Source organism: Trachurus japonicus, chromosome 22 (genome assembly GCF_045865225.1).
Source record: "Trachurus japonicus isolate A0001 chromosome 22, Traja_1.0".
In the NCBI taxonomy this organism is placed as follows: Eukaryota; Metazoa; Chordata; class Actinopteri; order Carangiformes; family Carangidae; genus Trachurus; species Trachurus japonicus.
Genome location: NC_140928.1, coordinates 19,178,426 through 19,203,097, shown reverse-complemented (window position 1 = coordinate 19,203,097; position 24,672 = coordinate 19,178,426). Strand labels below are relative to the sequence as shown.

Here is a 24,672-nt window from a genome sequence, read left to right as displayed (position 1 = left end):
AGGACATTTTTGCGTTCTGAGTCACAGATCTGGGAAAAATAGAAAGAGCCGAGGCTACAGGTTCAACATTGTAAGAGGCAGACAGTGTTTCTGAGTCACAATTGCCCCTACTATGTCTGTTTTCACAGTCATGTTTCTCCTGAAGCTGACTAACTGTTTGTAATAGGTGCTGTTAAGTTCAAGATGAGCCATTTCCCTCCACTGCAGCGCAAAATTTCCAAGAACGCAGCTCAGGCTAATCCAATTACTAGATGACAGATTTTGCCGAAATCTTCAGTTCAGAATAAAAACATATGCCAAAATTGTAAAACGCCTTCATTTAAACTTTAGTAAAAAATTAATTATTTGAATTCTTGACTCTCTTCATTGGTACTTCCAGGAAGCTTTTTGAGTGCTTGTGTAATGCACATTTAAAGCTTAGCCCCCGTGAACTTCTGCAAATGTTCTGCATTCTCTCGGCCCAGAATGATCTTTTAGGGGTGGAACAGTGTTCCCCCTGGAGAAGTGGTGGATGCAAGTCTTGGTTTCATATATCAGGCTGAGGTTCCACTGTTTCCAAAGCTAGGAAAGCACGAGCAATGTGAGGTCACACAGAGTGAGAGTCAGATAGAGAGACAAGACTAGTGCCAAGGCTCAATTAAGGAGTAAGAAGAGGAGTGGGGAGGACAGACACTCAGGCTCAGATAGATCATGTTGGTCTTGCTCCCACTTGAGGGAGCAAAGGCCACTCCGTACAAGCAGCACCCAGCCAGTCTCCTTTCATTTTTCCCTACTAGAGAAGGTGTGAGGTACTATATATGTCTCTCTTGGAGTGGACTTAACTTGTTATGTCAGAAGCACCCTATTACTGACCCGGCCTGTCAAGTGGCGCCAAGAACAAGAAATAATGTAGAGAGGGAATGAGGCGGATGAGGGGGGGCAGAACAAAAAGAATGATAACAAGAGAAAATGTCAATCAGAGAGAGAAATTTACAGAGCTTAAGAAGGGAAAGTGACAGACATAAGCCGTGTTTCCACTGCAGGAGTTCCTGGTAAAGGGAGGGGGTAGGAACTTCTACAGGAACCGTCCTCTCACTCGGCTCTCTCAGTGGTCGTGTCTCCACTGCAGAGTCGGACCCCACGACGACGTCATGAGTTTCGATCGCCGCTTAATCGTTGTGCGACAGTTTCGACCGTGACGTCACCCAGGCAGGTCACAAGCACATGCACAAAAATCATAACAACGAAGAAGGATGGAAGGAGCTGAGGCGGTAGGCGCGTTTCTGGTTTGAGTGTTTGTGCACATGGCGGTTGATTGTAATCCTGCTTGAGTTTTTTTTTTTTTTTTTTACTTTTCACGGCATTGTTTTGCGGCGTGATGGATCCCCAGTGTGTCGAGGTGCGCTGATATTTTCATTTCGCCGCGATGACTCAAACCCCCTCTGAATCTCCTCGGTGCCGTAGACTGCAATCAATGTCTGCACCTCACCGTCGGTCCATTTGTGTACATCTTCCTGTTGTTTTCTTGTTGTTTACAGCGGTGTCTGCTAGGCTAATGCTCCCCTTCTGCTCCCCCTTTTAAAAATGCTGGTTGTTTTGGTGCTTTCTGGTAGCGTCAGAGCCTGCTCTAGCTTTAGCCAATCAGCGCCGGGTTAACCTCGAGCCGCACCCAGGAGCTTTTCAGGGCCGAACGGAGTACCTACCCTGGAGTAGGTACTCCGTTGGCCCCTGTAAAAGTTCCTGTAAATGGCCCTGTGGGGGAGGTTCCTGCAGTGGAAACACGCACCAACGGGGCTGGCCCCGTAAAATTACCCCGAAGTTCCTGCAATGGAAACGCGCCTCAAGTCTTGAATCAGCCCTCTGTTGTCCGTACCTGCTGCTAGGCCCGACTTCTTCCCATCCTGTAAGCTCTCAGTCGCAGTGTGCATGTCAGCAGACTGGGAAATTGTCGTGTCTGTGGCTGATTTCAGGCGGTTTGTCAGCATCTCACGGAAGATGATGGTTAACTCAGTTTTCAGCAGACTAGCACTTAACATTTGTGCGGCTAGGCACAGGCCTTTTTGATTAGGCTTTGAGCAACTAAATTAGAATTTGCAGTCTGGTTACTCTATTAAAAAAAGTAAGTGCTTTTATTAACACTTGATTGAAGAAGCCGTCTTTTCTTTGGCATTGCTTTGACAATAGATGTTTTTAATTACTGAAATTATTTACTTGAGCAACGTTTGCATGCATCAAATCGTTATAGACTTCTTTTGCACTTACCCAATAGCATACATAAGGCACTCTGCATAGTTTTAGTGTTTAAAGTGGCTTAGCAAAATGAAGTATCACTTCTGAACTGGACAGAGCTGCCAGATGACCTAAAAATATCCTGATTGACTTGCAGTTGGACTGCAGTTTCCCTTAGTGCCCCATTGCGAATTTTCAGTTATTTGAAGAACAAAACTTCAGACACAATGGAACCCTCTATCTTTTTCCTGCAAATCTGTCGACCACAAACAGAGTCCGTATGCAGCCTGCTATAGTAATCTCATCAATCAATCTAATCAATCTCAGTGTTTGGCCCATTGGCTGAACACTTTTTGCATGCCTTTCTGGAACTAATCCAGGCAGGTTAACAACCTTTTGCGCCCAGATGACAGCCTTTTCTGTCTGAACACATCTTTGTGTCTGCTCTGTCTCTACTGGCCATGTAGCAACAAGTCTGTCCATCCAACGGTTTTGGTTTCTTTCTCCCTTAACACCCACTGGCCTGTGGGTTGTATTGCTTCTAAGGATGTTGGGTCGGTAGTTTTAAACTGTACTTTCTATCTTTCAAAATCTGATGATTGACATGTTGCCAGTCCTGTCCAGACACACCTCCACAGTGCAAAATTATATTTTGGGGGAATAAACTGTTTCATGAATAGTCCTACTGTACAGAATGGGTCCAGCACATTTGTCAGTAACAGCCTTGGGTAAAAGTCTTAGTTGAATGGACAAAACATATGAGGGTCTTCCTGTCCAGTGAAAATTGTGATACATGTGAACACAAGTCCATACCATACTCCCTCTTCTTGTATTTCTGTCTTCAGCCTTCCACCTTTTCCTCTGACCCTTTCAACTGTGTCCCAAAGGTCTCAGCTGTGGGATTCAAACAGTAAAATTGAAAATAGGTACATCCTATATGCAGCTGGCAAACAAATAAATGTCTCCTCCTCTGACCTGCGCGGTGGAACAAATGTGTTTCGCTGCAACCCAGTGTTTCCTGTGAGTGCTGTGCTCAGCAGTAGTGAAAGGCTTGTCCCTGTCAGCACGAGATCCTGTAGATCACAGCTGCTCCGTCAGCTCCCACCATGAAGGTCAGGGCCAATGGTGACCACTCCTGGCTAAGCTGGTGATAACACATAGAGGACGTATTCACCAACTCCTATGAGTCCCTCATATTAACGTCACACCCCTGCCGTTCTCTTACATCAGCCCTCTGCAGGAAACAGAGCAGGGCAGAGCAGGATGTGTGTGCTGTAAAGGTCATCTCTCTTTTGGTCTCTGATCTCTCTCTCTGCTTGCATAATCAGAGTCAGGACAGCTGGCAGCACCTACCTGGATGACAGAGCTGCACATTGATACTGCATAGCCGATTTCAGGTTGCCATGGTCTTTGAACTGGATCTTAAAGGTAGAGTCTGTAGGATTTTCCTAAGAAACAAAATATAAATCCTGCTTAATCATCACCTATGGGCTTCTTCTCATGTGTGGTGGTGACTGTGTCTGCAGACCCCCCCGCCCCCCACCTGTATTTTGATGTTTTGGTGTAGTCGGGACACAGTTGGTGTGTTCTACCCAGCCAATGATAGAGCGCAGGTGAAGTTGGGCGTGTTGCATAAAAACTACCACCAAGATAGCCACCAGACGGTGTCAATCCAGGAGAAATGGAGGATGCACACTTAGCTAAGAAAAGGAAATAAAGTCCAACTGAGCAGGCTGCACTCTAGGCCTCACCACAGCTCCCTTTCTAGCCCTTGATGCTCCCGCCCCAATGATCCAGCACTTCATCTGGACTCTATTTCCTTTTCTTCACTGCTAAGTGTTTATTCGCCATCTCTCCTGGCTTGATGGCATCCAGTCACTATCTTGGTGGTAGTAGCAAATATTGAATTGAGAACTTTGAAGGCCCAAGTGGAGAAGGGTTCAGTTGAACATGGGTTCAGCTTGAATGTTGTGTTAAAATGCAACAAACAAACCTACAGACTCTACCTTACTACACTAGATTTGAATTAATTGAATTAATGAAATTTCCTTATGAGATTAATAAAGTAATTTGTATCATAGATTTGATGACTAAATAATAAAATAACCTCCAACTTTAAAAGAGACATTGTATAGTCCTGATTTTGAGTTTGTATTTAGAGGCATAATTTACATTCTGCTTAGGCACATTTAAAAAAAAAAGACCCTTTTTTCATAAAGTGAAATTGCTCCCTTAATTAAATAAGCCAATCTTCACTACCCGTCAACGTGATTATCTAACTCTTCTAAAGCTATGTTCAGAGAGACAAAAGCACCATGTAAATAAAACAAGCCCCCGTCATTCATTTAAATGAGGCCACTAAGATACAGGACTTGTCTGACAAAAATTCAGTCTTGGCTCAACATCACCAACACACCGGACTTGAATTTTAGTGTCTGGCAGTGATTTGAGCTAATGTGCTTTTTAGACAGGAAAAAATCCCCAGAAAAATAATGTTCCTTTAAGTAATGCAATTATGTATTGTGATTGCAAATGCAATACGATGCAATTTGTTTGACTGTGGTCATATGACAGATAGATATAACACACAATACAGTAAAGTGTGAAATAGTACAGGCCAACATACAACATGACATGATATATTGATGTCACTAAGGTAAATGAGTTTTACCTGCCTGATAATTTGGCACAAGGGATACACTGATCTAATGCATGAGATCAGTACAATAGTTATGAACTGGATCGGTTATCGGCCATTACTGATCCAACTTTATATGAAGTTTCATGTCATGGTTTGTCACTAGTTCCTGTTTTATTTTGAAGTTCTCATGTCTTTTCCTCCTGTGATTACCTCATGTGTCGCACTTGTGTTTGATTGCCCCACCTGTGTCTCGTTTCTCCATTGTGTATTTTACTTTTGTGTATTTGTGTATTTTGTGTATTAGTTGGATTCATTCAATCAGAGCTTTAAGTGCCACAGTAATCCCTGGTGTTATGGCAACCACTTATGTTAACCAAATTTTGGGGCACAAAATCATGCACCCAAAATAAGAAGGTGAGTGCTCTTTAATCCCTCTGAGGGTCTAAGGACAGAGGATGTTGTTATGATGACATGTGAAGCCCTTTGAGACAAACTGTTTGTAAAAACGGGCTATACAAATAAAATTGCCTTGCCTTGCCTTCTGATCCGTACGTTATAACACCGGTCTTTTTTGAAAGGCAACTCTCTAGATTTTACAGCCAGTCATCATGAGTAGACAAGATAGTGAAGCTGCAGACACATGAACGTGGTTTGACCGTCGGTGTGGAAAACACTTTGGAGCCATGGACACAAGTCTGAACCAATTCTATGTCAACAGCTGTTGTATTGATAATGGAAATCTTAAATAATTTGCACAGATAGAATCAGGAGACTCCAAGCTTTCAAACAATGAATAATTTTTAAAGGCTGTGTGAAGATTACATCTGGTACAAAGCAAAACACATCCAAAGCGTCCCAGTGGTGAGCTATCGGTGTCAGGGTCGGTATATCCCTATCTATCACCACTGCTCCTTGATTGCAAATGTTTCAAATTTAATTTCACTTCATCAGTTTCGTGGTCAATTACTCAAAGTAACTGCTCGGGACACTTGAAAAAAAAGTGCAATTTGCTTCAGGGATGATTACAAATTTGGTCACACCCAGTGACATACTGAGACACTGAAGAAAAATAAAAAACACCCAGTAACGAATAGCAATTGACCCTTAAGTGGGTGATGCACCGGACTTTCTCTGCATTAACTGTTATGCTCTATCTGCCCCACCGTTTGGCTGGTGACTAATAGGACTGGCGGTTATGTGGCTTGTTGACTCAAGGCTTTGCACATAGCCGCACAGCTGTTTCTCAGAGGAAACTGTGGTCATAGTGGGAGTTCTCCATGTTAATCATGGATCACTGCTTGCTTTCACTCCTACTCCAGACAAACCACACGACCGGTGGTGACGGAGCCTCTGTCAAAAAGGTGACCTTAGCACCTGTATTGAAATACTGTTTTACTATCACCAGGGTTCCTTGTAACGATGGCTGAAGAATTCGGGGTATCGAGTCTAAGAGAAACGCAGAGCTTGAATAAAATACGATCATAAATTGAAAGGCAGGAGTGGAAATTCGCTCAACAAGTTTCTCATAACTCTGTTGAGAGGATAATAAATTAAAAGAGTAGCCCAAATCCCCACAGTAGCTATCCATCTCATAATACAGTCTCGATACCTTTGACTTTGATCAGATATGGGTGTTCTTAACACTAAAATATATATCTAAACATACAGCCTGGGAAAGTTTTCCTTCTGTACCACCTGGCAGTCTGCTAAGCTGCTCAAAGAGGACATGCACAGAATCATCCTCACGTCTCCCTTTTTGGCTGCTGCCAAAACAGAGGAGGTCTGCAGATGGGGACTAAAGTAGAGCTGAGGGGTAAAGTGCAGGATAATTCCCACAGGTTGGATGTGTTGCTCTCACATGAATAGGACTCTATCTCTGCTCTAAACCAGGCATACGAGCATGTGTCCAGAGCTGTGATTTGTGTCCCAGCGTGGGCAGAGTGGGACTGAACTTGAACGGGGGTCAGGTTAACTGGCTTTCTGCGTGTGGATTGCAGGCGTGTTTGTCTTGGCGTGCTGGTGCTACAAACTTGACCTTTGCCCCGACCCCCGGTCCCTGGTTAAGCATTTTCACTTGCAATATGAATGGGATAGGGCTTTCCGGAGCAAGGCTGGACATCCTCTGCCATGGGTTTTGTGATGTTGTAGCCAGGGGGGTATTGTGTACCTCTGCTACTGTGGGTTAACATCAACATGCCACAGTGCAGACTCAGCTGTGGAGGCCACCTTGTCCTCAGGTGAACCCTACACGCCGCGGTGAAAGGCAATGAGACGAAATGTTGAGTTTTGAGCAGCACATGAAGGTGGAAATGAACCAAGATTGATGGAGCATATGTTGTGAAAATGTGTGTCTAATGTCGTGTAAATTTTCAATACGGAGGAAGTTAAACATACAACATTTTGAACGAGCCAGGCCAGGAAGACTTGGTGTTTTTTTTTCTTTCTACAAACACAGAGCCAAACGAGTCCCATGAGTGTTTGGCTTCCTGCTAGGCCAGAGGGAACAAAGGACCATAGAGAACTCAGCACTCAGCGTGGGACAGATATGTCTTTCTCTCTCTCCATCCCAACTCTCTCGAAGCCCCATCCCAAACACACTCTTCTGTGCTCTGGTGCCAGCAGGCTCGGCGTCCGAGGCCAAATTCATCTCATCAAGCGGGCCTGTGCAGATGCAGCTGTCGGAGGCACAAATACTGTACAGCAGTTATAGGAAGAGGGGGCGCCTCTCCCAGAATGCAGTCCAGCCTCCAACTCCGGAGCTGAGGCAGATGCAGACAGCATCAATCAGGCTCATCCCGCCAGATATGGGGCAAGGTGCTGAAAGCGTGAATTAGCAGCATGGCTGCGGATGGGAGCAGTTAATCTATTCAGATGTCAGAATGTAGGGTTCCTCTGGGGCCAAGTGATGGAGCAGACCTCCAAGGGCGGCAAACAAGCTCATGCAGCATGCCGAGTTTGCCATTTTTCTTTTATCCAGACATGTAAATGTCGACTCTGTGTTGGTCATCTGTCTGCATTTCTGTCTCGTGTTGTTAGCCGACCCTCTGCTAAAGTTTTCATTGTTTTGCAAAACCATGTTATAGTACAGGTCTGTTAAAAAAATCCCTCGATGGCCTCTCTTATTGGAAACCCTCTCTGGCTCACTGTCAGAGCAGACTGACATACGACACTAACCAGCGTAGGCACAGTCTCAGTCAGCACTTTGTAATGGCTCTTCCTGCTGACCTGTCTTGCGGCATTTTACTAAGTGAATGATCAGAGCAACTACAATAAACTGGAGAGTATTGAATGGCCTCTCAGCTACCAATGTGTCTGGGCATTTTGATCCTGGCCCGTGAACCACAGCAACCACACTGCTTTGCTTACATCCAGAATCAGGCCTTTCTGGATGTCTTGTAGCTTGAAACCCCCACTTTCTAAACGCCAAGGAGAAAACAGACAGGTTGCCACTGCTGCTGCCCCCCTGGAGATAGAAAAGGGAACTATTTATTTCACAGTTTGTGGCCAGTGATTGAGTAGGCTGCAGTAGTCATATGTTTTGATCATGTAATGTCTGAAAACCTCAATGAGGTCAAATTCACAGAAAATCTATTTTCATGCTGGCAGTGGGGGAGGTAATACCTATAAAATGAAGTGGAACTTCATCTCTTCATTTGTCTGTGTGTAGCACTTTGGCTGATCTGACAGACTTTGCTAAATAAATTTCTCAAGAACCTTCTCTCCTTCCCAGTGTGCACCAGGCCCAGTTGTTGCACTAATATAAGCCTCATCCCCCAGGGAGAGAAAAAAAACAAAAACTTTCTGAATCAATCCAACTCCACTGTAATTCATTTCACCCAGGCTCTGGCTGCTACTACTGGGATTCCTGGAAGGCCGTCCAGACAGAGAGAACATGATTTAATCCAGCCTCTGTGGCTGGTGCGATAAGCTCTCAGACACACCCAGATTTTCACAAGGGGAAATATTCTGCCAGGACCCACAATTATCTAAGTCGTAATTACTCGAGATGTTATCAAAGAAAGACTGGACCTTAATTGCTCACCGATGTTTAGCCGTATGCAGCCACGTATGAAGAACTTGTTTCAGGAGAAAGGAGCTTATCGTCAAAGCACTGCACATGTTACTGTGACGAGGTGTTTTCCTGCAATTCTTTGGGACAGTTATTGGACTACTGGCACAGCTGGAAAACACTAAATTCAATTTCCAAGGAGAATTCAGTCAAAATTTCTCTAGTACTCTGACTATTGAGGCCGTGTTGGTATTCATTCCTTATTCATTTTTTCCGAGAATTAAATCTCTTTGTTTATTGTTGCTTTGCCAAACATATTTCTAATTTTACCCATTCATTGCTGCTTATAGCATTTTGTCCCAACTTATCATCTGTCCTAGTTCAGGTTGTACCCTGTAGCTGACCAAATTCAGTATGTTGCTACAGTACAGTATATAGATTTTTTTTCTCTTCTGAAATCCAACCAGTGGTATGTAAAGTGATCTCTTTTAAAGAAATATATCAAATTTGGGGAATATCTTGATACCCTGATGCCACTCTCATATCTAGGGAGCCAGGAGCTAGGTACATAAGCTCAGTACGGATTAGATGTGTAAAAATGCCATTCGCCAGTTTTATTAAGAGTTATGTACTTGACTGTTTCTTGCCAGATATTGAGCAGAGTTTCTAGGAAGTGACTGATCCCTACTGAGAACTAGTCTGATGCACAACTTCCTATGAAATTACAACATGATGTGTGTTTTATGTGCTGATGAATCAAACACAAATGAACGTGTGAATTCGTTCGTGAGCTTTAGAAGATTTTGTTGCCCTTAGACAGAGCCAAGAGTAACAAAACCGTTTCCCACTGTTCTTAGCCTGTAATTTAAGCTAAGATAAGATAACCAGTGATTTGCTGTAGTTTCATATTGACTGTGCAGCAACATTTCTTTTTGTGACTTGAAGTTTATTGAATTTCAAAAACAAAAACGCAACCCAACCCATCTCCAAATACCCATGGCAGAAGAAAGTAGGGAGTAAAAAATAGAATAATAGATTAAGAACAAATAGACATTAACCCTCATGTTGTGTTCATTTCATGTTAAATACTTTTGTGTTCCCTCTCTATTAAGACTCATCATACAACTGTAATAATAGGCTACATATCATCATTTGTTTCATTAGTTTTCTTAATCAATTTAAGTTCTTGTGAACATTACAGGTTTTTAATTTCTATCTGTTATTTATGGCCTGTATCCCTCATTTATATGAGCTAATGTATCTGACAAATGATGATGTACTTGAGCTCAGTTTTTTTACACTAATTGTAGTTCCCCCATTCATTTCTAATGGCCGGTCATTTTCAACAAGAGTGTACAAAAGTTGAATAAAAAGCACAAAGTTGTATGCAAATAAAAATAATTCATTTTGTCTGTTGAAATCCTCTTTGTAGAAAAAGTCATGCAATCTTAGGTCATTCTGATCACATTAACTACATTTTTCAGAGATAACATTTTTAAAACATAACATGAGGGCTAACAAACAACAAACCAAGGGAAACTAGAATAAATTTGTCACATTTGTAAATATGTCAACTCTGTCCTTAGGAGATGTACAGTATGTAGTGTCCATGTAATGTTTGCCACTGCTGCTCCATCGCCACATTCAGGACAGTGTCAACGGGAAGTGTTTACACTGCAAAGACAGTCAGTATACTCACAAATACACATGGCAACACACTGTAACAAACAAATGTCAATAAGCATTCCCCGTGTATTTTTTTTGTCCCTGGCATTTAAATATAATATTTAAAAAGGTGTTTTAACTGGTTCCTCTGTAACAAATAGAACCACAGAACATTTCTCATGTATTATTGCATATTTCTACTTTTTTTTTAGGGTATAGGATATTCTTTCAAAGGACGCCACCATGCCCAGCGCTCTATTCAGTGAGAGTTTTTCAGTGAGAAGTTAACGTGCGAGCTTCATGATTATCCTGCAAAACAAGCTGTGAGAAAAGCCAAGTCTCTGGAGGTTAAAACATTTATTACCAGAGATTAAACATCCACAATAAGCTGTAATTTAGGGTAAGACTTTAATGTGACAGAGGCTCATGTTGAGTTATTTTTGAATTTCGAGCGAACACAAACTTTACCACCCTGGCATTGCACGACTTTGTTGCTACGAGGAACGCACAACAACAGTATAATGAAAGTGGGCAGGGATATTGTATGTATTGGTGCCTGCTGAGGATCAAACCTCAGGATTTTATTGAAAGAAACACACAGGGACCTGGTTGGGGAATAATGAATGGATGAGGGCGTTCTGCATAAAGCCCGAGGAATGAGATGGGTGACCACAGTGGGGTTTGACCACTGGTGGCACAGATGGCTTGGTGCGCTGACTGGGTGGGTAAGACAGGATTAATCTTTACTCAGCCCACAGAGACTATACACCTCCGAAAATACACAGAGGTTGTTCAGACTGACCAAATTCTGAATTAAACGTTTCTTCTTTTTGCCTGTGAACCCCAAGATGGAGATCAAACAAGCCCATCCTGCCGTATTAAAAAACAAAATAGACCTAAAAATGTCCAATTAGTAAGTCATTTCTTATCAAATATCAGATACAAAAGCTGACTTTCTGTTATATCACATTCTGAAGCAGACAGGTCATACTTGGAACAAGACTCCAAGTCAACCCAGGATAGTATCTTTATAATCTGGAATGTTTTCCTTTTCTTAGCTACATTGTAGTCAGCGTTTTGGACGTCACAGAGATTCATAACACTATTGGGCTTTGAGTAGCAAAACATGAACAAGAGTCAAGTGTGTATGTCTTTGCTAATGTTCTTGAATAACACCCCCTGGGACCAGTTTCAACAGTCTGCGCTCTCCTTCCTTGTCTGCGAGCTTTAGTCTGAAATGTGGAGCACCATCTGTTGTAGAGCCTTTTGCTGAAAAACATCTCTCTCTTGACATCCTCAGATTTGAAATCTTGCGCACAAGAATCTGTCCTGTTTCAAGGTGTTTCCCAGTTTAACGGTCCCTCCTCTGAATGCCGTGGTGTATTTGCAAACTCACCGCTTTTCATGGTTTATTTGTTTCATCACAAGCCATCTGAATCCAGATCTCCTAACTGTTGCTTTGCTGCTTCATAGGGAACACTTAAAAGCTTTGGACTGGGGCCAATATGCTTTGTTGTATCCAGAAACTGTTTGCGCCCCTTACACGGTGCTCTGTAAAGCCCTCAGTTCTCCTCCTGTGACTGCAAAAGTGCATGTCCCAAATACACACTCATAAATCTTCTCCTCCTTTGTTGCCAACAGCGTTTGCAGTGGTTTAGCAGCACAAAGTTTTCATTGTTTCAGCTGCTGTTTGCACAATTTTTTAGATTTTTGCTGTTCCCTCCGGTTAGACTGATGATCTGCATGTCCGAGGGTGAGCTTTGAAAGGAGCAACAGCCTTTAGCGCTTTCTCTCTATGTAAACGTTAATTTACACTCTGTCTTTGATGGCCATCGTTTGGTTTCCCATTTACCAAGTAGCTTTCAAATTGCCCTAATTATGTGCAGTTCTTATGTAATAAGGGTTTTTGGCTGACGCTCTGTGTTGGAAAGAGGTAAATGGAACCATTAAACATTTTGTTTAAATAAAAAGAATAATGACTTGATTCTCCCTCTATCCTCAGCAGGATAGAGGGAGACTTGTGTTGATTGGTCCTAAACCTATTGACGGTTCCAGTGGCTTTCCCGCCCGTCACTCTGGAGGTCATGTCCAGTCAAACACAAAGAAAATTGTGACGGGACAAAGTGACAAAGCTGGGAGCTATCGAGTTTTGTGGCGTAACCCAGACCGGGATGCTCATGCCAGACACTTCTGCCTGCTGTCAGACGGTCTTGTTTAGACAGTCTGTTCAAGGCCAAATGGCTCCATCCAGCAACCAGACGAGCTCTTCATATCAGTCTATTTTCTGCATTTGCTGCCATAAGCCAACAATCCAGGCCATTAGATGTGGGTTCAGAGTTAGGTATTCTAAAACAAATCAAAATGAAAAATGAGCTTTGCCAAGGTAGACTTGTGCTGAGCTTCAAGTGCTGAGAGGGCCTGTGAAAGACCATTTAAAGGACCAGTGTGGAGGATTTAGGGGGATCTAGTGGCAGAAATAGAATACTCATAATAATGTTTTCATTAGTGTTTAATCACTTGAAACTGGGAATTGTTATGTTTTTGTTGGGTTAGAGCCCTTCATATTTACATAGTGGCTGAAAAGTTGCACCGCTTCATTGTTCTACAGTGGCCCCAGAACAGACAAACCACACAAACACTGGCTCTGGAGATGGCCTACTTTACTGGTGCTGAAGGTTCACCAGGTTGCAACCTGCAATCTCAACACTCGATACCACTAAATCCAACATATTTGTCTTTTATTAAAACAATCCTGACCCTCTTTCTAACCTACTTGGCACCCAGTGCCCAGAAAAACTAGGTCCTCCATCTGAAATACATTACCTGACAAATATGCTTTATTTTATATGGAGATTTATAGAGACAGATGATAAGGAAAGCACAGAGACTGAACTGTTAGTGAATGAATCAGCTGTGGCCCATACATTACTGTACAGTGCTTCACATAAACACTGTTAGGGCCTCGTCATCGCCGACTAAGGAGATAGTTTAAGATGTAAACACTTCTTGAGGATCTAGGTCACTGCATGTATACGTATGTGTGTGTGTGTGTGTGTGTGTGTGTGTGTGTGTGTGTGTGTGTGTGTGTGTGTGAGTGAGCGAGTGTGCAAATGTTTTGGGTGAACAGGATCACCAGATAAATCCTGAATTCCCCCGTCCCTCTAGAGAGAGTCTCCTGTTTCCCAGTGGGCAACTAACAGAAACAACACAGTCATCACCGGGATGATGGGAAGTGGTGTTTTCCAAGCCCTCCCCACTGGGGTTTCCTGGCACTTATTAAAAAGTCACCTAACCGAATTTCTCTGCACAACACCCCTTCCCCCAGCACACTTTCATCAAGACTTCAAAGTGCACCTAGCGTTTTGCTTGGCAGCGCAATTCATCAGGTTCTTTTAACAACGTGGTTTATGCGCGGCATCGGCAGAAGCCGAGAGATCAGAGGGTTTGCAGCCTTTTTGACTGTCCTCCAGTTCCTGGGCCTGGCTTGTGTTTTCACTCTCTGCTTTTTGTGCTCCAAAACCTGCCTCCTCTCCAACTCATCTGGGTCAGGAGGCACGGCTGGAACTGCCATTCACGCTGCCTGTCATGCCTTAATGAGAGCTAATATTCACATGTTGTAATGCTGCGATGAGTTCAAAGATACACAGCGAGCAACCGCCAAGCGATACTTTTGCAACATGCTGGATGTTTCATGCGCAGTGTCAATTCTTGGCCATCACTGTGATTTGTAATTTCCTCAAATGTGATGATATTTAGTTCTAATTGCTTTCCATACATGTGAACTGAATAATGATGAGTGAAAGTGGACAGTGCCAATAGCTGTATGTCTTGGTTGGAGGCCTCCTTTGTTATCAAATATGAACTGATGCTTTGATCAAAGGTTTGGATTGAGATTTATCAGCGCATAAGAACAGTCTGTTTGAATATAATTATCCAGCACATGTTGTGAACATGAAATAAAACATGTCAGCGACTGAACCAAGTTGAGCCTCACGTTTTATGCAAGTCAATCTCCCCAGTGTAATCAAAGTATATAAATAATAAAACTATCGTGTGTACCCATAAGGCTTTTTGTTTTGGCTCTGAAATGAATTGTTCAACATTTTTAGAAGCACAATTACTCGCTTTATTTCCAAGAGTTAGATCTGACGATTGATACCAATCTCATGCTTGTGCATTAAGTAGCCTGTGGGGCTGGAGCCAGGCAGAGATTATCTTTAGTTACGCATAAATATTAGAAATGAGGGGAAACACCTTGCCTTAAAGACATGTTTCCTGATACAGAGTCTGTGAGGTTGGTTTGGCCAGTGTGTGGCCCGAGTTAAGTCTCCCTAAAACCAAAAAAAACTATCATTTTTATATTCCTGTTTGTATACAGATTGAAGCTGAGACATGTTAATCTGTGAGCTTTAGTGGTGCTGCAAGGTATAATTATGAAATTTGCTCTGTTGAGCTGTGGAAAACTGCAGAATATCAAAACATCCCACAGCTCAGCAAACAACTTTTAAATATCAGCTGATGTTGAACAGCATCAGTGATGCGGAGTTGCAGACACACGCGAAGGAAAAGTTTGTAAATTCAATGTGTTTTTCTCATCATTTTTATTTGCTTCATTTCTCCAGCACATGCTCATTCAGCAGCTCTCTTATCAGTCCCATCAGTGGTTTAATTAAAACTGTATGGCCATAATTTGATACCCAAAACATTTTTTCCATCTGTCTGTTCAAACCATGTTGCATGTAATCTTGGCAGAGGTCTTTGAAATTGCTTTCAAGTCACCCAGAACAAGACAGGAGGCGGGGGGGGGGGAGCGGTTCCTCCTTGGATCGCAGCGGCCTTGAAGCTCTTAATGATGACATCAAACGCTGCAGGGGGAGTCGCGCTTGCCCCCGCTGCCCCTCTGATCTGCAGGCAGAGAGGGCAGCGCTGAGCTCATGCTGGCAGGAAGTCGCTCTGCCACTGAAAGTGAGTGAGACGAGGGAGAGCAACATCTGGCTCAGCCAAGGAAGCGAGGCAGGATGCTCTCGGGCCAGGTGTCACTGCTAGCGATGGAAAAACTAAATCATCATGTGGTGTGGACGGTGTGTGGCGGCCTGACGGGGTTTAGCCTCCTCCCGTCTGTCCTCACCACCTTGACACAGACACCTCTTGTTTCCCTGTGCCACATCCTATTCCCGGGCCTCGGCCCTGAGAGATCTGGGTCAGCAGCTGCCTATAGGTGCTGCTGTGGCCTTTTTGAAAAGATGACGATGACTATCAAACATTTGTGTCTCTTTTTGCCCTTTCTCATTTACTGTCCTGTTGCCCTTGGCAGCAGGAATGTGGTGTGTGCTCTGTTACAGAAAGAGGCATGCATAGACTTGCACTGAGCACAGCTGGGAGAGGGCATGCGTGTGTGTTTTTGTGTATCATTTTAGAGTAGCATGCACATGTGTGTTTGTTTACCTGATTACGCTTGTGTCTATGAGTTGGCAGAGCTGATTCAGTTTTTAAATACATGGTGTGTGGCTGGAAACCCCGCGTGTTCAATGTTAATGCATAGTTTATGTCCTCACTTTGGGTTTGATTACAGCCTCAATTACATTACAGGGCCACAGGTGTGCTTTGTAGGACTGTGCCTCTGATCTGCCTGACATTGTTCATCTTTGTTTTGCTCTGCTGACTGTCTGTCAGGGCGGATCAGTGGGATCCAGATGTTTTTTCACAGGGCTGAACCGCAGCAGTACCCAAGATTTTCTACAGTACTAGTCTAGACCCCCAGAGCCAAGGTGGGTTCGCCTGCGTGCCTGTCTGTCTGTCTGTCTGAGAGGCACGCGCCTCCCCCAGGTGGCTCACATGAGCTCAGCCTCCAGATTGTGCAGAACAGGCTTGGTAATTGACCCACATCAAATGCTCACCGGTACAAAAACGTGCCCCCTCGCAGCTCTGGTGCAGCTTTGCTCTCCGACCCCAGTTTTAATACTTCCTCCAGCCCGGTGCAACCCTCAGGATGTTGCTCCACAGTCAGAACAGTCAGGAACAGGGAGTTCATAATCTAGTCAAGCAGATAGAATGGGTGATGGAGAGGTTTTGCAGTCCTGATGGAAAGATCTAATGTGTTTAATGACACATTTTTCTCTGAGGCAAACAGACCAGCCACACACCCACCCACACACACACACACACACACACACACACACATGCATGCTAACTGGGACCAGTGAGTCTTATTCCCTTTGGTTGCCTGAGACTTCATTTTTCGTTAATCAGTGGTGAAAAATCTTCGCTTGCGAAATGTCTTTAATGTCAAACAGAATCTTTCATTAATTAGTGAGGGTCACGGCTTGTGGACTTACAGCAGATGTTAGTTGAGAAACCCAGTGCTTAAAGAATGATATGGTATTATTAATTTGATTAAAGCAAAATTATTTCCAAATCGTTGTGTCTTATCTATAAAATCAATTAAAGCAAAGCTATGACCTAAGACACCGTGTTTGTCTCTTAGGGATATTATTTTCTGTTGCACACACTGACCATGCTTTAATGGATTTCACGGCAATGCACATACGTTGCTAATGGGAGTATCTTTGTGAGTGTATATATGTGCGGGACATTAGCTTTCCACTGAGGTCATGTGTTTATGGTCTCGTGATGATGTGATTGACAGGACCCAAGTGAGACGGGGACCCCCTGACTCCTCCCCTCAGCAGAGCGGGACCTCCCGCACAGTCAAACGCTATCCCTCATCCTCCGGGCCCATCACCTCCAACGCTCTGCCCGCTGGCAACAACGGCTACGCCAACGCCAACGGCCACGGCGGCGAGCACAGGAACTGGCACGGACACAGAAACGGACAGAGCAACGTGCACGGCCACAACAGCCACAGGCCCAACGGGGACGGCCAGCTGCACGCACAGTTCAACAATGCCCTGTCACCAGCAGGTGAGGACACGCAAAAAAACACAAAAACTGAACATATCCATCAATCATGGTGAAATGATCTTTGTAAAAAAAACTTCTATCTGTTCTCACTTTCACCCTCCACCCTTCCTAGCCACGTCAAAACAAACACCAGCCCACTTTCACTCAATCCACTGATACATACACATCCTGTGGTGTCATCGCCAAATGGAACATTAGCCACAAGGAAAAGAACTGGCCTCATCCCAGGCTGCGGTTCCCTTCTCCCACTGTCCACCCACCCCACCCCCTCTGTGGTCTGCATCACACCAACCAGATAGACATTTGATATCAAAGCTGCATGCAGTGTGCAACAAACACGTAATTGCTATGGAGGACTGTGAGCAGTGTGTTTGCACAGCTACATGCTTTGATATCTTTGGGAATCTGCACTGTCACCTCTCCTACATGACAGGCACTGGGCTCTGGCGCCTCTACCCACAACAAAAAGAAATGTGAGCGCTCGTCTTCCCTAAGTTTTATTCTCCTTTCACTACCTCATCTTCCTCTGATGCACTCTTCCAGCGTACGCAGCTGTCTGCTGTTCAAGCTCCTCTTGTTTTCTAGCGCTGTACCAGGGCAACGGCTGTTGAACGGCTTCCCACCATTACACAATGTTCACTTGCACTCACGCTCTCTTTGTCTTCCTCACACATACACACATCCAAAACACCTTCTTCCAAAGATAAAGGGCTTGGAGGCAAGCCCAATACCTAATAGTATCCTCTCCCCTATTCGCTGGACTGTGGCACATCGCTTGTTCAGCTGCAGCGTGCCACTGGCCCACCGTCAGCACACACCCTCACACACTTATAAACCTCCCTTTGCCCAGATGGGGAGTGTGTGTCACAGTGAGGCTGAAGGAGAAAGGATGCAGCTCATTTTCAGCCTGTCTCTGCTGCTGCTGCTGCTCCCTCTCAACCAGGTGTGTGTGTGTTTTCCAGGGGCCAACCTCACCTCCAACCTGGATCGCATTAAGATCGTCTTCACGCCCATGCTGTGCCGCAGGGTGTGCAGCGGCGGCCGCTGCTACAACAGCTGCGAGAAGGGAGACATCACCACGGTTTATAGTGAGACATCGCAACAGCAGCAGCAGCAGCCTCAGCAGCCAAAGAACCAGGGCTTCAGACTCTGTGAGTGTCGTCTCCAGGCCTTCTGATTGTCATTAACGCTGATCTCTCTTGTCTGCTTCTTCTTGTCCCTACATCTCTCTTTTCCTCCCTCTCTCTGCTCTCTCGTACTTTTGGATACTCACAGACTTTCCCTGCGTCTCCATCCTCGATTTCTTTTTTAAAATTTTTTTTATGGGGTGAGCCTGACAAAATGGGCTCCCAGTGGCATGCCGTCTGTTCTGAATACCAAGCTCAGAGAGGAGGCAGAGTGCTCGAGATTAAAGCTGAGCGCTACGCTCAAAACTCTCACTGTCAAAAAGAAAGAGAGACGGGGAAAGTAGGAGAGACGGGGGTAGAGCAGATTAAAAGCGGGCTGTGTAAAAGAGGACTAATCTCCCCCTCTCACACACATACACATACACTCACACACGTGGTGGTCCCACGCTCCCATCTCTTTGCGGTTTACACCTCGCGGCTGGCCCCGCCGTTAACCATTTAATGTGCTCCTTGGGAGAGAGGGAGCGAATGGAAGTGGAGATGGAGAGGCAGAAAGAGAGAAAGAGTAGCAGCATGAACAGGATTTTATAGGGATTACATTAAACCTGCCATTTATCCAGGGGGCTTTGCTCCAAATTCACACAGGAGTGTCCATGGGAAGGGAGGGGGCGGTCAATGCCAAGGGGAGGGTCATACCCCTGCATGCTTCTTAGTTTTCTCATCAGTTATAAGGGCCCAGCTAAGGCTCAGACTAATTACTACTTGCGGATTAGAGGTGAAGGGTGCACATACCACACACATCCACATACACGTTCTCCGCAAGTCACAACTCACAAACTTATACATGCATCCATCCTTCACCTAAGTGCGCGAGGCTCCGTGGGGAGGCCCTAGCTGACTTATGAATACATAAACAGCTTGATGTCGCAGATTTATGTGCCCATTAATGGGGTTTTGGAACGTGGCGTAGATATTCCAAACACTTCAGCATCCTGGCAGAGGCCTTCCGCAAGATTACATTCCTGGCACCTCCGCTTCTTCCCCGAGCGGCAGTTTTGTTTTTTAATGCCCCATTTTTATTCCCTCGAAATCTCCCTTCATTATTTAAAGGCATGCGTTAAAGAGTGCGTTAAAAAGAGATTGCTTTCCGTTTCGGCTCGCATCCTGTTGCTTGGGTGTGCGTGTTCGTCGAGGAATGTCGAGTGGACAGCAAACAGTTATCTCATGCTGTTGTTATGTTCCTTACACGGTGCAGTAAAATCTGGCTGGATAATTATAACGGGCTCCCTTGATACGCGCTCTGTGTACAGCACTTATATTACACTTCAAAACCGGATATTATATCGAGGTAGAAGTCTGTTTATTGAGTGAGAAGTGTGCGTGCGTGCGTCTATTTGGTTGTTAAATGGACAGACAGATAGGCAGACAGGGAGAGTGGCGTGCAGAGTCAACACTAAGTTGTTGTCTAAGAATAGTTCCTGCCCCCATGCTGATGGGGGGGCTGGCCTAACACAGACAAGTGCAGACCTGCATCCCACATTGAGAGGATTTAATAGCCTACTTGAGCTGATAATTTAGCCAGCATGTCTAATCACAGGAGGCCTTCCTGTGTGTCTGGACACCAACGCTGGACCCCTCCAAGTCTCGCTGTCTGCCTTTTCGACATCTTTATTCACTCTCTCCCTCGATCGCTGTCTCCTTTCTGTTTCCAATCTGTCCTGTTAACATTCTCCTCTTCTAATCCCTTTCATTCCCTATCTGTAACTCTTCTATTCTTATTCCATCCCTCCCTCTCTTCCTCCTCCAGTCTCACTGTTGGTAATTCTATGTGACAGGGAGCTCATTCTCTACATGCCATCGAGACTGTCCAGCGTCTGTCTGCTCCCCCCGTTTGCACTCTCTGTTAGCGTGTTGCTGTCTGTCCCAATGAGACAGGAGAGGATGCAGCTCGCAGCATGTTTCCATCACCAGCCTCTTCTTTCATCTAGTTGTATATGGGGTTTTCATATCTCCAACTTTTCTCGTTAAACAGTCCTCATATTTTGTGGTATTGCTGAGCCGGAAAAAAGCGCTTAACTTTTTCATCCTTTGTGCCCCACAGTGGTTCTTTTCTCATTCGACACGGTTGGATAGATTTTTTTTTCTTTTGATAGTCTTTGATGTTTTGAGTTAGGAGAGGTCAGGTCAGAGTGAATCTGTACATGGGAGCAGACCCAGGTATGTAGGGTGCTAAGCTGGCACCCATCCCTTATGCCAAAAAGATAAGGCCAATGAAAAGGCTGAGAGAGCAGCACTGTCAAACACCATCTGGTCAGTGCCGACCTTTCCTCTTTTTCTTTCTGTTGTAAATTGCAAACTATAAATCAAAGTATAGACAGAGATAGACAATTACATTATTAGTATAGACAATTTACAAACACAGTTGAGAGACAGTTGCCTTCCTTTTTTTGATGTTTGATAGTTTGGTAATTTCTCATTTCTGTTCCTGCTGCCAGCAAAGCAAGTGTTCCGTACAGAAATGCATGCACTTGTTATTTTCTCTGAAATGATTACAGGATGAATCATCACTCACCACCCCGCACAGGAGTGTGTAATTAGCAATGTGAGGCAAAACATGCCAACGAAGGAGGTGCAGCGCGAGGGCCAGCGCCGTGCCTCTGCCCTCAGGACAAAGTCGAAACTTTATAAACATTATGTGGAATGAGGTGTCTTATAGTGCCAGAGTGGAGAACTGCTTGACCATCTTTAATCCTTTGCAAACAAACGAAGCCCCAGCACATACCCTTCCTATTAGAACTACTCCTTCTGTTTCTTATTACTGGATCGGCGTGTGTCGGGATGCATAAAGTCATGCAATTAAATGTGATGTGTTGTGTTTTCTAATGGTTTTCTCTTTCCGACAAACATCTTTGTCTTTTTTTTCTTCACCACTGTCACACCCCTAACTCTGTCTCTCTCTGTCCTCGTTTCATTTTGCAGTCTTCTGTCAGATCCCCTGTCTGAACGGAGGCCGCTGCATCGGCAGGGACCAGTGCTGGTGTCCGTCAAACTCAACGGGGAAGTTTTGCCACCTGCCAGCCGCTCCCGCCAGAGTCGCCCCTCACAGCCACAGGGATCCCAACCAGCAGCCGCCCAAATCTCCCTCCCACTCCATGTACACGCTGCCTCTGTCCAATCAGCAAGGTAATAATCACTCACCTTGCCAACTCGGTCCATGCCGACCTCAGCTGCTCCACTCGTCTCCTTTCTGTGCAGAGCAGCTCGGAGGGTTGAAAAGTGGATGGTGCAACACAGAACTGTCAGAACTGTCAAGACCGTTTGCTTTTGGAAACCTGAACGCACCACCAGAGATTTACTCAGTGATTTTGCCACAGAGTTTCACTATTTTAAATCCTGGTGCGGCGACGCCTTTGTGTTATTTAGGCCAACTGTTCCACTTCTCCCCTCGGTTTTAAAGGGCGCACATCTACTCCTTGATTTACTAATCTGTTTACAGCGTAGCACTCAGCCTTTGCAGGCCAGTGGTGGAGGTCAGACTCTATTTTAAGCAGAACTAGTAATGGATGACTCAGTGGAAGTCCTCATATTGTTCTCACAATGCTGCTTTTATCAAACAGAAGTGAATATTAGAAACAGAGCAAGGCAACATCCTGAAGTTATAAGAAGGAATATAAAAAGAAAGATTTGCTCATTTTTCATCTCTCCCTGTATCTTTTTTTTTCTGCCCTCCTTACTCTGTCTGAGAGTAAGCAGAAGCAGAAGCTCAGATGATTTAAATTCCTCTGAGAAAAGAAATCTTCTATACTCTATTTTGAATACAGCGATATGAATAATAATAATTAAATGACATGTCTCCAGTGTCAGCATTGTCATGTCACGTCAAACAAAAAACCTGAGCCTTCCTGTCTGCGTGCTTTGCTGTATATGTATACACCGAGGCAGTTTCATGTCCAGGCCGTTTGATAAGGTCTATTTCTTCCCCTTGGACTCTCCCTGACATCTGTCACTGACACTATGATTCATGATAGTGGGTCAGGATTCTGGGAAAAAACCCTGGCACTCCCTGAAGATAGATGCTTCCCCTCTGTCAGTAGGACAAAAGAGCTCATTCTCCTCATTGCAACATCTTCTCAGCTCCTCAGCAAATCTGTTTTTGGTCTTAAACTATGACTTGATTTAAACCAGAGAATCCAGATCTCTCGGTGTTGTTGTATTTCTCGTAGCATCTTAATAGTATCTTCATTCCTGGGAATTCCCCACGTATATCTCATAACTTGGTGATGAATCAAGCTGAGTATGTGTTGGATATGTTCGCTAATAGCTTGCAAACTGCATGTATATACAGTTTTTTATGCCTTGGCTCAGGATACTTCCTCTTACATTATTCTAAATTTGAAACTGTAAACCATCTGCTATACTGTATACACTGTGTGTTCTCCGTGTCCAGTGTCTCTCCACCCATCCTTGGTGAACGTCCACATACAGCACCCTCCAGACGCCGAGGTCCAGGTCCACCAAGTAGCTCGGGTCCAGCCTGGGCAGAGACCGGGCCTCCCAGAGGGGGCTCACTCTGTCCAGCAGCGCTCCCAGCCTGGGAATGGACATGAGCCCACAGTCGAACACAGCAGCAGGTTCTCGCATTCCAATGGGAACGGGAACGGCCACGCCAGAGCGCACAACCGTCAGAACGGACACGTGGGCAGATGCTTTCAGGAAACGGTCGACGGACAGGTATTGTGTTCAGTCGTTAAAGTACACTGTCATCACTACCTGATCCAAGCCACCTGGGGAGATCAGAACCATCATAGGCGTTAAAACCAGTAGGAAGAATAGCTGCTTTACCACAGGCATCATTATATTCACATCCTCTCACCTTCTCTGTCTCAAACAGGAAGTTGGCCTGTGGGAATGATTTCTGTAGTGACCAGGATTTATGTTCCCCCAGTTTTCCCAACGAAGGCCTGCTATGAGTTAGGATGCATCCAGAGGACAAAATTTGAAACGTAGCCCATGTGGAGCCCATCTCTTTGTGGTGACTGCATGTTACCATTTATGGCACGACGTCCCACAGACTTTCTGTGCAAGATAATGAATGGATGACACAACAAACATTTGTCGTGAGAGAAAATGTAGTTATGGGTGGGAAGGACTCATGTGGCAGTGCGTGAGCTTGGCTAATCTAAGGCTTAATACACTTAATACAGCATCTGTTTGCTTGGCTGTGATAAGGCGTTATGTTTGACTCTTGGCCTTTAGGTTTGCAGTTGCAACAACACAGTGATTTGCAGTCGAGTTGTTTTTGCCAGCATTATTCCTTGAACAAGTTTGTTTGTCCTGAATAGCAGATCATATTTTCTCTACTCTGGTTTCACACACACAGCGAGAGAGAGAAAGACAGAGAGACAGAGAGACAGAGAGAGAGAGAGAGAGACCAAGGGAGAGAGAGAGAGAGAGAGAGAGAGAGAGAGAGAGAGAGAGAGAGAGAGAGAGAGAGAGAGAGATGGAAATGAAACCTCCCAGTCACAGCGATTTTTCAGTTCAACACAACTGCCCCAGAAAAGAAGTGTACTAAGATTTGAGCTTGCAGTTTTCCCCTCTTCTCCTGCCAGTATGCCAGTTTGGTGTTCTGTAGAAGAATGTCCTCTCTGTTTCTTTTTTAGTTTTAGAAATTTCTATTTGGCCAAAAAACCAGTAAGTAAGGTCCGATAGGAATCTTTCTTCACAATTAGCCAAATGCCGTAATGAGTCCTGCCAGGAGGGCCATAGTTATTCTTGTGGCTTGGTGTTTATGTCCTTCTCCAAGTAACTAGTCTCAGATGTGTCTGGTTCACTCTGTCCTCACAGATAGGTGGTGCACACAAACACACAGACTGACACAAACACCTTTTAGCGGCCCTTACCTTACGCACACATATCTGCACACAAACAAGCAGAAATATGTAACACTCATTCTCAAAACTTGTGTCTTAGATTTAACACAGATGTGTGTTGTTGTAGTGTGGCAAGCCTCTGCCAGGCTTAACCAAACAGGATGATTGCTGTGGAAGTGTGGGCGCCTCCTGGGGTCTCAACAAGTGCCAAAAGTGTCCAACCAAACCAGG

The 24,672-nt window shown here is 44.6% G+C and overlaps 1 protein-coding gene across 1 annotated transcript in view; it reads left to right on the top strand.

The window, feature by feature from the left end:
* LOC146963926 (latent-transforming growth factor beta-binding protein 2-like) overlaps window positions 1-24,672 on the top strand; it is an 86,560-nt gene that overhangs the window by 18,170 nt on the left and 43,718 nt on the right. The window contains exons 4-8 of the mRNA XM_085766954.1: window positions 17,170-17,444; window positions 18,407-18,595; window positions 21,551-21,754; window positions 23,019-23,302; window positions 24,569-24,671. Of these exons, the coding sequence (XP_085623080.1) occupies window positions 17,170-17,444; window positions 18,407-18,595; window positions 21,551-21,754; window positions 23,019-23,302; window positions 24,569-24,671 (1,055 nt within the window). The remainder of the gene's footprint in view (window positions 1-17,169; window positions 17,445-18,406; window positions 18,596-21,550; window positions 21,755-23,018; window positions 23,303-24,568; window position 24,672) is intronic.